At 39.3% G+C, this 12,295-nt stretch overlaps 1 protein-coding gene across 22 annotated transcripts in view; it reads left to right on the top strand.

Annotated features, from left to right (window-relative positions):
* The window catches only part of LOC107995749 (nuclear factor 1 X-type), a 73,220-nt gene that overhangs the window by 8,824 nt on the left and 52,101 nt on the right, over nt 1–12,295 (top strand). For 11 of the 22 annotated variants that reach the window (XM_062082140.1, XM_062082144.1, XM_062082136.1 and 8 more), the window contains exons 1-3: nt 16–762; nt 2,514–3,087; nt 4,747–4,902. In XM_062082140.1, the coding sequence (XP_061938124.1) occupies nt 3,085–3,087; nt 4,747–4,902 (159 nt within the window). In that variant the 5' untranslated portion in view covers nt 16–762; nt 2,514–3,084. Of the gene's footprint in view, nt 1–15; nt 763–2,513; nt 3,088–4,746; nt 4,903–12,295 lie in introns of those variants that run through there. The other 11 variants (XM_062082133.1, XM_062082143.1, XM_062082141.1 and 8 more) reach the window with 2 other exon arrangements.

Raw genomic sequence — 12,295 nt, 5'->3', positions numbered from 1 at the left:
TCGCGGGAGAGGGCAGAGCGACAGAGCATGGGGAGGGGTGTGGAGCTTTCGGTGGGTGGGGAGAGGGGAAGTTGCGTCGGTTCGAGGGCAAATCTAGTAAGCTAGGACAGAGGCTATTAATAACTGTTTGGGGTGCCGTACCTGGCCGCCGCGCGGTGCCTTCGGCGCGCGTCTAGATACGCGCGTCTCGACGACCGGCGTCTCAGTGTCGTCGCGACGACCGACGTCGTACCCGTCGTTCCGGCGTCGACGTGCTCCTTCTTGCACGGTTGATTCGCGATCAAGCGTAATTCACCGACCATTCTTCGTTCCGACGCGTCTTCGTTCTCTCACCATCGCCATTTTCGGCCATTTTCTGCCTCGTTGAAAAAATTATTGTTAAGAATAAGCAAAAAACGGGTGGATAAATTTTCTAGTCGTATACGTGGTATAAAATCGTGATATAAAATCGTTGTATAAAATCGATCGTTGGATCGAAAGGTTCGATATCGATAGTGGATCGAGAAGGGTACAGTGGATTGGCAAGCGACCAGAGTGGATCAGTGTCGTTCGAGCGATCGACTCGGTGAAACGATCGACCATCACGGTGGGAGGAGAAACGCGTCTCGGTGATCGGATGCAGACTGATTGGCTCCTTGGAGGAGGATCAGCTGATCGTGTGCTAGCTGGAATATAACGTGTCGATCGTTTTAGTTGTTAAGAGGTGGGATCGTTCGTTCTCGAGGTGGTTGGCAACGTTTATTTTATCAAGATTTTTTTCCAGTAAGTATTTGGGAGATTGGACGAGCGTCGGTGGCTTTCGAGACATTTGGATTTTAAAAAGGATATTTTTTGGTATGTTATTTTCGAAATTTTTTTCGTTTCGATTCGATCGTGGCTTATTTTAATATGGACAGAGTTGAAACGATAGTGCAATCGCGTAGTGACGTAATTGATAGTACAATCTCGAAATCGACTCTTTAAACGTTATTTTGGATATAATTAGGTTAGGTGTTAGGATTATATCGATCGTTTAATCGATTTTCTTTTCGTTTTCTTCTTTTTGAACGGATGATTCTTTTTTTTTTTTTTTTTTTTAATTCTTTCTGTTCTCTCTTTTTTATTTTCTTTTCACCAACGTTGACGTGGCCAGAAATCGCAGAATAAACGTATTCTACGTCGACTCGTCGCGATAAACAAGCGCAACCGCGCAGAATCCGCGTCGATTTATTACCGACAACTACGCACCAAAACTCGTCTTGCAAATAGAAGTTTCCCGCGACACGTGCACTCGGCAGAGCTCTCTAACTTTCGAAACTCGTTGTATAAAAATCCAGAATTTAAATAGAAAAAAAACATTTGTTCAAACTCGATAAATATTTAAAAAACATATAATAATTTATCGAAATCCAGTTTCAAATCAATTTTAAATTTCTCTTCGGTAAGATAGATAGAAAAAAAATTCTCGATCTTTGAAAATTAACGATCCATCATCTTAACACAATTTTGAATTCTTCTCTTCGTTTTAATTTAATCAGTATCTCGGCGAATCATTCTACGAATCTTGAAATAAAATTTCTTTAAATCAAAGTATCCACGGATTGATTTCGAAGCATTGATTTTTTCGACAGTTAAATCTCGTTTCTCGTGGAGCAGGATCGTTCGGTTCATCAACCCCCGAGAAACCCGGGCGGATCGCGCGTCGACCTCCCCTTCGTCCTTGCCCTCCCCTGGTCTTTTCCGCGATGACGACGCGTTCAGGCGTCACTGTGCGCCTCCTTAATGCCTTTGATTTTCGTTCGTCGCCGAAAATAACGGAGTGTCGTATAGATAGACGCGAGAGAGCGCGGCCAGCCGAGATTCGGTGACAAAGCGGGCGAGCGAAAAATCTCCATCCGTAGATTTTTCTACGAGCGTTTGGTGCGAAAAGTCGAAGACGATTCGATAGGAATAAAAAAAAAAAAATTTATAAAAGATAAACTCTTTTTTCACGAATTGATTTGTCTGTATATTTATGGCACATCGAATGCATAAATACGCGAAAAATATATAATTAAGCTTTTCTATAGATTTTTCTTTGACCGTTTCGTGCAAAAATGATGAGGAAAAATTTACAAGGATTAAAATAAATTCATCCACAACAATTGATTATTAAAGTATTTCCAGAATTCGAGGTCAGTAACGATCAGAGTCTTAGATTAAGTTTCTTTTTTTCGGGATAAGATTTATCATTCAGAAATAAACGTTAATAAACGAATAATAAACGTTTATTCGGAACCAGTACGGACTTTGACCGCTTTTCCTCGTTCGAGCCTACGGTTAATTACTTGATTACACGACGCTTTGAATAATAAATTACTCGTCGAAGTAACATTTTATTCTCAACCGACGTCCGACCAACTGACTCGATTAAAATTTTGGCCACGATCGAATTTCTCATTCGGAACAGCCACCTTCGATCGTTTCTCGAGGTCGTAGCTCGAAATCATTTCCCAGCCACCGACACAAAATCGTGGTCCGTTTTCCCTCGGCAGAAACAACCCATCCGAGGATCGAAGATTCGCCGGGCAGACCCGCCGGAGTCTCTCTCTCTCTCTCTCTCTCTCCCCTCTCCTCTCTCCCCCTCCTCCCCGAGGAAGCCAATAAATCCTCGAGAGAACGCAGACAACGAAGGAGAAACCCTTTACCTCTCTCTGCTTGCTCGAGCATGCTAACGAGACGTAACCAGGAAGAGACTTACTAACCTTTCCGAGATAAAAAAGAGAAAAAAAAGAAAGGAGAAGAAGGAGAAGAAACTGAAAGTCTCGTGAGAAGAATTCGAGAGGAGGCGAGGAAAGAGGATTTAGCGAAGATTTAAATCGACCGTTGTGGTCGATTCCTCCTAGTCCTGGTCCTGGGAGGGAGGGAGGGAGGGAGAAGGGGTGTCGAGGAGAGAGAGAGAGTGTGGTGCAGATGAGGCCACGATCAATCTGCGATAGGGTGGCGGAGGAGTATTACGAGCCTGACGGTTGTTACTGCGAGAATCGGTGCTTCTGACAGCCGGACGGCAGGAGGGACAGACAGACGGTAGTGTGCCACAGCAGCCGCAGTGCTTGCGAATACTCGATGGTTCGTGTCGTTTGACGCTTGTGAAACAAGAGGCCAGCCTCTTCCCTTTTCACCTTTTCACCCCTCCTTTTTTTTTTCTTTTTTCTTTTTCGTCAACGCCCCTCCCTTTCGATTCCTAGATTCACTATCTATGGAATTTTCGTGGGATGGGACAATAATTTTAGATTTTTAGTTTTAGCCAATCTCATCATCGAAATAAATTTCATTTCGAGCGAGTTCTCGTCTCGAGAGAGAGAGAGATAGAGATAGAAGTTTTTTTATTTTTCTCTTTCTCGAAAGAATTGAATCCTGCCTTTGAAAGAACTTCCCTCGAATATTTTATATTTCTCGATCATTAGCGTTTCTCTACCGGGCAAAATATGCGCAAAATACGTTCGATACTATTTTTTTTTTTTTTTTTTTCATCATCCTTCCACACACGTTGAAAGAAGAATACGTAGAAGAATGGACGAGGAGGACGAGATCGGAGCTACGCCATATTGTTCCGTAGACAAATATTCCGATCGGGCAAGAGAGTTCTCATCTCTCTCGGGGCGAGAGAAGTCGGGGCGAAAAATTCATCGTTCACCGTGGAACGATGTTTACATCCCCTTGAAGCGTGAATCGAGTCTATACGAGAGATCGCATTTGCCTGACAAAGGGACCAATAATCGATCCCTTCCCTCTCCCCCCCTCCCCTCCATTTTTCTCGTCGCCCCGTGAACCGGAAACGGAGATTCGACCACGTCTCGACTCCGGAACCGTTCGAAGTCGCGATAAGAGGCCGATTTCCCGAGGATGTCCGAGGGCGATCGATTTTTCGTTTTTCTTATCTCTTTGGTCCGGGCTGGGATAATTCGAATAATTTGCCCATTCCGATTCATTGAAAAATTTTGTTTTGTTTTTTTGTTAAAATAAGTGATGTTTTTTTTTATAGGAGTTTATTAGGAAAAGAAAAAATTTTTGATTTCATTGCGTATCCTATTGCATGAAAATTAATCGAGACACTCGCACAATCCTTGCATGATATACGAGAAGTAACAAATTGAAGAAGCGTTATATTTACGAGAACGAGAGAATATTCTTTTTGTGAAACTAACCTTGAGATTTTCAAATACAAACTAATTTTTTAATTTGTTCTGTAAAGAAGTTTAAATTTTTATTACGAATCTTTGAAAAACGAAGCTTTGAAAATAGCGCGCCTAATAGACAGAATTCGAACGACCAATCAGCTTTCGTTTTCGTCGTGTCTTCGTTCGAACTCTATTCGATCATATCAATTTCCAGGCACAATTAATTTTTAGGTAATTTTAAAAAAAAAGAAAATATTTAAAAAATGTATAATTATGAACCAAATATTTACCATTTTGTTGTTTTTCGATTTTTTATTACAAGTTTCAACAAATAAAACTTCGAATAAAACTTCGAAAATGGCGCGTCTATGCAGAGTTCGAACGACCAATCAGCTATTATCTTTGTCGCGTCCTCGTTCGAATTCGACTCGCCGTTGCTCTTTCCGAATGGAGCGCGTGCACGGTAAACATCGGTGCTGTTTGTATTCCTTTGGGACTCGTATGGGATGGGACGACGACGATTCGTGGATATCCCTCGTTCTCGACAGACGAAAACAAAGCCGGTTAAACGTGTCGCTAATCAGTTTGTGATCGTTTGTGCACGCAGGATGAGTTCCATCCATTCATTGAGGCCCTTCTACCATTCGTGAAGTCTTTCTCGTACACGTGGTTCAACCTACAAGCCGCCAAGAGGCGTTACTACAAGAAGCACGAAAAACGGATGAGTCTCGAAGAGGAACGGCAGTGCAAGGAGGAGCTTCAGGTGAGTGATTTTTTAACTTTCCGTTATTTGTTTTATCGTGGTACAGCGTTCGCGAAGTCGTGAGTTGACGTCGCGCGTCATTAGATCGATATATTTTTCAACGAATAAAACTTTACATTTCTAATCTTATTATCTTCGAATCGATATCGAATTTTAGATTTTCATCTTGATAATTTTCTAACGAATATCGAATTTTACATTTCTGTGGATACAATCTTCGAATCGATGTCGAATTTTAGATTCCTAACCTCAATAGCTTCGTATCGAAATCTTAATTTCTAACGATAAATTTGTCAGTATCGAGATGACATCGAATTTCATTTAATTTTCAGTTTTTGATATTACGTTATTATATAATTACTATTGCGCATTATTTCAATGTTTATTTTCTAATGGTACAGGCTTGTGAATTAGGCGTAGTATTGCTGGCGGTAATTTCGTCGTGTTTACGTTTAGAATGTTTTGATTACGTGCTTTTAGAATTCGTTATCACTTTTTTATTCTTCATTAAAATCCGTGTTCGTAATAACTAAATAAAATACTCGATCGTTCAATGATATTTACAGTGATATTTTTTACGATAGACATAGAATAAATTCTATTTAGTCATTACATTTCTATAACGAAAGCTGCAAGTTCGCACAAATTAAAAGTTATTAGAAGGAACACGTGAGGTGGCTCTGCTAAATCATCAAGGATTTGTTACCAACCTGACAATTTGAAACGTCAAATTAAGAGCGGATATTTAGAAGCGTTTAAATTGTCTCGTTCCCGGTTTACGACGAAAATTCGGCCGTTTAAAACGTGCCAGTCGTCGGCGAAAACGGTACACAGAGGTGCACACGCGATAATGAATCGATATACCGGCGAGAAATGTGATAAAAGTTCTGGGCGGGATTTTCATCGGCGAATGTCAGCGTACGTTTGCACGAAACCGTCATAGGCACGGAGGTGTGCTGCTAATTTCATGGTTAAGAATAAAAATAATGAGGTTCCGGCCTATTTCTGGCGCAGAAACGTCCTCGTGACGCGTGCTATCGCTCAGCCTCAAAGCCAGTAGCTCTCAATCGTCCTGCGTCTCGGTACTCTTTATTAATAGAACCATTTAGCGCGGGACCACGGGCATTAACGATCCGTGTTTGTGAATCACGGAACGTTTCGATGCTCGATCAATTTTCGATAATTTGTCAAACTTTAATAAAATATTGTAAACAGATTGTGAAATTAATTTTTTAACATTTTGTATCGGATTTATTATTATTTTTAATTTTATTTTATTTTTTTTTAATTTTAATAGGATAGGGACTCTTCTAGGGATTTTTAGAGATTTAAGTTGAACTAGTAAGTACGTGTATCGAAGTAGTTAATTTCTTTGAATTTTTATACTCTAGTTTCAGCTTGTTTTCTTTCTTTGAAACAAAGCGTCGAGATTTAGAATAACATCGAAGGATTTTTTTTATTTCTTTTACGCGGTAGGTTTCCTATCTGGCAGTTTCAAACAAAGCTTGTGTTTAACTTATCTAGATTTACGTTCCGTCGAAGTCACAGATCGGTTTACGAGTCCTTTCTAAGTAAGTCGAGTTACTTTCGTGAAGTTAAATATCTCGACGACCGTCGACACCTAACCTCAAAATCCAGCAACGTTCAGCTTAACATCAAGATGTGCGAAAAATCCTTAAAAGTTGAAGACAAATCATCCAATTCAACTTCTCCGAGACTTCTCAAAACTGATATCCCGATCCGTAGCGATCGTGGTGAGGTACACCAATAAAATCCCAATAAACCGTCGTATCTACGACCTTCTCCAGATGGTCCAAAGAGAAACACATCCGGCCAATCGACCCCCGGTCCCCTTCGATCCCCTCCAACCGGAAGTTCAATTAAGAGGGAGGAAGATGAAAAAGAAAAAGGCAGAAAAAAAGAAACATCGAATAAACGGAAAAAAGAGAATAAAAGAGAGAGAGAGAGAAGAAGAGAAAAAGCGGAAGAGAAGTCGGTGAACCCCGGATATCGAGCGAGGTTGCCGCGTCGGCTCGGTTCGACGAGTCATTGACATTCGAATTTTCGGCCGGACCGCAATCTTTTCCCTTCTGGTCCTTTTTTTTTCCTCTCTCTTTTTCTATTCCTCTCCCCGGTGGCGGCCTTCGCCACCAACCAAACCCCCTGCCAACCCCCTTTGGTGCACCGCTAACATCCGCCGGCTTTTTCTCGTCTCTCCACCGCAATTCGTATTCTCCCTCGCGACGCCGTTCGATCAATATTTTAATTTCGCGATGCTGCGGTATTTAGCGGGACCGAAAAGAACCGGACGGGCCGATGCTCGTGAAAGAAGCGTCGTCGTCCCACGTGGTGGCATTACGATGTAGACGACGTGGATATCGATGGATCTGGTGGAAATTTAGGGAAGTTCGTCGTCCACGATTTTCTTTCTTCTTTTTTTTCAATGGTTCTCGTTTCACGACTCGATGATGGGCAATAAGGGATAGTAGAGAGAGAGAGATGAACAAGATGATCGGCCAAGGATAGTAACAGTCTTTCGTGAACTTCTTCCGAATTGCTCCTCTTGATCGCTTTTGGCCGGTGTATCGCCGCTAATGTACTTCCCTCCCCTCGATAATTTTCATCGAGTTCTTTATCCCTTTGGAAGAATCTTTTATGAAAATTTTCGTGAAATGGGGAGAAGAGGGGGGACTCGATAAGGAAACGAAGGATCGAATTAACTCTTAGAACAAAGTAGAATGATCTCCTGATCCCTCGATATCACTTTTCCTTTGCGAATTACCCAAAAAACGATAATCTGACTCCTCTTTGGATTCAGATTTGGATTTTTTGCACAAATCACGACTCGAGCTAATTTCTTCGAGTGACGGAAACGAAGTTGTGTGCACTTTGTTGATCGGTCTGCTGCGAATTTCGTGCCGCGCTGGGGAGAGGGGGAGGGGGGCTGAAAGGAGGAGGGGGAAGGTACGGTGCGTGGAAGTTTTTAAAAAACGAAAGTGGCTCGGAGCCGTTGGCGCGCGCGCGCGGGTCGCGTTGAATTTTACATGAAGTACATTTAATCTGCGTCGCACGAAGCCCTGCAGGCACGGTCGAGCCCTCCTCTATTATATAGACGGGGGCTTTATGAAATTGTGACCGAGCGGAACATGCACCCCCTGTAATCAACGATTCTACTTGCTTGTCTGGTCGTTGATCTTTCATCAACGATTTTTTTGATAAATGATCTTTTGTTTATCGATTTTTTCGTCATCGATGAAGAGACTTTAAGTCGAACGTCGTTCGAATCTGTTGTTGATTTCTTTTTTTTTTTTCACGATAAATTTAAGGAGCTAATGAACTCGAAGAAAAATTTGATATTTTTCGATGTTTCGATGGAAACTTTTCAACGAGGAGGGATAGTTTCTTTCGTAAATGTATTCGGTTCTTCGATTGATTTCTTTTTTCGAAAAATCTTTTTATTTCTTCGATAAATCTAAACGTTCAACAAACATAAAATTCGATGTACTTCGATGTGTTCAGCATTCTCGAACTTTTCCGCGAATCTTTCAAAAACTTTTCCACCCTTCCAACGAATCTACGTTCTTTGACGAACTTTTCCATCAACTCGCATCCCTTTCTTTTCTTTCTCCGACTCTTTAACATTCTCAAACTTCTTTTCATCCTTCCAACAAATCTACATTTGCAAACTTCTAATTCTTCGTTCGAACTTTCGTTTTTGATTCTTTTGAATTCAAATTTCTCCATCAACCATCTCTTTCTCCAAGAATCTTTTCACATGCCTTCAATAAATCTCAAACTAATTCTTCTTTTCGCTTCTTTGGAATATTCGAACACTCTTAAATTCTTCAACACTCTCAAACTTTCCTCTCTCCAAAAACCTTTTTATCTCTTCAATAAATCTATGTTCAAACAAATTCTTCAACATCCTGGAACTTCACAACGATCCTTCCTTTTAAAAAAATCCTTTTCACCCCTTTTCACTCCTTCAAACACTTTTAAATTCTTCAACACCTCAATCTGTTTCACCAAGAATCTTTTCGCATGCCTTCTACATAATCTACATTCAAATTCTTCAATAAACTTCTTCAATCAACAATCTGTTTCTCCAAGAATCTTTTCATATGCCTTAAATAAATCTACTAATTCAAATTCTTCAATATACTTCTCAATCAACAATCCATTTCTCCAAGAAGCTTTTCATATGTGTTCAATAAATCCACACATTCAAACAAATTCTTCAACAACCCTCAAACTTCTTAATCAACCATCTCTTTCTCCAATAATATTTGCCTTCAATAAATCTACATTCAAATTTTTCAAATAAACCTCTCAATCAACAATCCGTTTCTCCAAGGATCTTTTCATACGCCTTCAATAAATCTACATTCAAATTCTTCAAATAAACTTCAAATAAACTCGATCAACGATCCGTTTCTCCAAAAAAAACCTTTTCACTTTTTACCATAATATTCTTAAATTCTCCAAAAATCATTCCACCTCTCCAATAAATCTACCAATTCAATTCAATTCTTCAACATCCCGCCAACTTCTCAATCGACTCTCTTCACAATCAATCCCCCTCACACAAATCTTCATTAAATCCACGCCCTTTCTCTCCAACTTTTCAAACTTCTCCCTCCCTTCAAATAAACCCCTCTCACCTCGAAATCCCTTCTAAACAAATTCGAAAAAACAATTGTCCATCGTCGTCCTCGTCCATCCATATCCATCTCATCTCGATTCGACTCAATTTCATATCTCTCTCTCTCTTTCTCTCTCGTTTCGTTCGAATTCGAACGCGTCGTTAATCGGGCGACGACGCATTTCGTCTCTGACCTGAAATTTTTCGTGCCGGCTTTCTAGCCGCTCGACACACAGTCCACGTACGCAGATGCTTTCCAGAAAGAGGCGGGAAAAAAAGAAAAAAGAAAAAAAAAAGGAGCGATACACATTTCATGGCGTTCGCGGATAAAAAGCGACGACGCGCCCTCGTTGACATGCGACGCCCGTCCCCGCGGAAAATTGGAATGGACGTTTCGAGCGAGCGAGCGAGCGAGTGAGAAAGAAAGAGCGAGCGAGAGAGATGGAGGAAAAGAGAGGGGGGAGACCCGCCACCTGCGCGCGTATCTCTCTTCTTCACTCTATTTTCTAATCTTTTCTAAAGTCGAGAACATTCGATTCCATCGAACACACACGAACACAACGACACTTTCTTCAGATCTACGTTCGCGCGCGTCTATCTTTCGTTCGCGCCCAATTCTCCTTTCTCTCTCTTTCAACCGTCGTTCCTCGCGAATTTGCAATTGCGTATGCAAGGGATATATTTTTGCAAGGGAAAGGAAAGGTTGTCGAAGGTGGGTTCTTTTTTAAAAGGAAGAATTCGTTTTCGATTCTTCTTTTTGAAATTAAATTATGTATGTATACCATATTTTTACCTTTTTCTGGATATTGGACGATGTTTCTTTCGATTCTGTGTTCTAATACATGTAACAATTGTTGGATAAGAGAAACATTTCTCTCTTCTTTACTAAGATCTTCTTAACTAAGATTGTTAAATTTTGGCAAAATTTTCCAACAACTTCCTTTTCTCTTTATCTCTTCTCTAATTGGAAACTCTGCAAGCAGATTTTTTTCCTCGATAAAAATCGTAGAAAATGTCTCACGTGTTCGTAAATCAATCGAATCCAGAGTTTCGTTTGAAGTTTTAATCGCACATTAACGAGGTGAATAAGGAAGAAAGATTAAATGGAACGATTTTTTTTTATTCGCAATCTTCTTTTATTAAAATTCGAATTGAACGTGAGCATTTTCAATTTTCTTCTTCTGGATTAATTTTTCGATGTTGCAAGTTTTTTTTTCAACAGCGAATCGTCTTTGATCCTCGATTTTCTTTCCCAATCATTTCTCAATCCTCAATTAGTAGAAGGAACATTTTTATTCTCGATGATTTTCTTCCAGTTCCTCGTAGCCAAGATTTTAGACAGATTTTCTACGTAATTTTCTAATAACTTTCGTTTTTTTTTATAAATTAACTCGATGTTAATTGCAATAGAAAAGAGAAATTTTTATAATCTAAGTTTAAAAAAATCATGTCCTCAGCGAATTATAATTTTACAGATAAAAGAAAATTATTAAAGGGAAGTTCATTAGAAAATTATGAAAAGGAACATTCTCGACGATTCTTCCTCCCGATTTATACGTAAAATTATTAGCACAATCTTCCGATAACTTTCTTTCTTAAACGCAAGAAAAGAAACATCGAAAGGAATGTTTGATTTGAACGATATTAATCTCGATTCGATCAATCGAGATCCACAATAAAATCGTTTACACATGAATACATAAATGAAACAGGAGGAGAAGTTTTGCTTCGTTGTAAAATAGGAAAAGAGGGAGGAGAAAAGTTGTATACAGCTCAAAGCCTGGTGTAAAGTAGAGGAGAGTCACTTTGTAGCTCGAATTCCGAAAAAAAAGGATTCTTTTTTTTTAAATTTATCCTCCTCACTTTCTCGACTCGACGATAATATTTTTCTTTCCACGATGAAACTTGCGATGGATCGTGGATCGTTCTCATTCATCGAAGAACTGAAATGCACATGCAAATTACGTAAAGTAAATTGGTTAATATAATGTTTGTTTTGTTAATCCAAGTTTCAATAACACTTTTTAACCCTTCGATGACTTTTTCAGTCGGGCGAAGTAGCAAGTCGAGGATTACTTTTGCGACAAATACGCGACAAATGTCTTACAAGCGGCATAAAGTGATTTCCATACATTTCTTAATAAAGAAATAATAATAAAGATCCGAAGAAAGCTATTTACAAATCAGTACTTGGCTCTTACTGATCGAAAATAACGGAATCTGGCGGCATAAATCGACTCAAGTTGTTGTACAAAATTTTATTTTAATTTTTCTCCGATTTTTGAGCTTATATGGAGATTTAATTTTTAGAAAACAATATCTTCTTACTACTTCATCCAAAAACATAAAAATATAAATATATAGAAAAATAAATATAGTATAATATATAATTTAAAATAAAATAGGAAAAAAAATCAACAAGTATTTAAATAAAAATAAAAGCTACAAAATTACGGTTTTTTAAAATATTGACGATAACATTAAATATATTTACTTATGATTAAAAATATGATAATTTTATTATGAATCCGAATCCGTTGACGGCTGCCGTGGTGACTGAGACTCGCCTCTCAAGCGCGAATAATACATCTGATCGATACGAGTGAGTGAGGTTATAGAGAAAAATTATTAAAAAGAACGATCGACGGTTGGTAAAAAAGTATCATACGTACTAGTATTAGAGTTTTTAAAAAAGTTTCTTACGCCTCGATTTCTTTCGCTTGACTAAGAGCGATATATATTATATTTTCG

The sequence above is a fragment of the Apis cerana genome, linkage group LG11, assembly GCF_029169275.1.
Source record: "Apis cerana isolate GH-2021 linkage group LG11, AcerK_1.0, whole genome shotgun sequence".
Taxonomy (NCBI): domain Eukaryota; kingdom Metazoa; phylum Arthropoda; class Insecta; order Hymenoptera; family Apidae; genus Apis; species Apis cerana.
The sequence above is the reverse complement of the archived record's forward strand: the minus strand, read 5'-3'. Positions and strand labels throughout refer to the sequence as shown.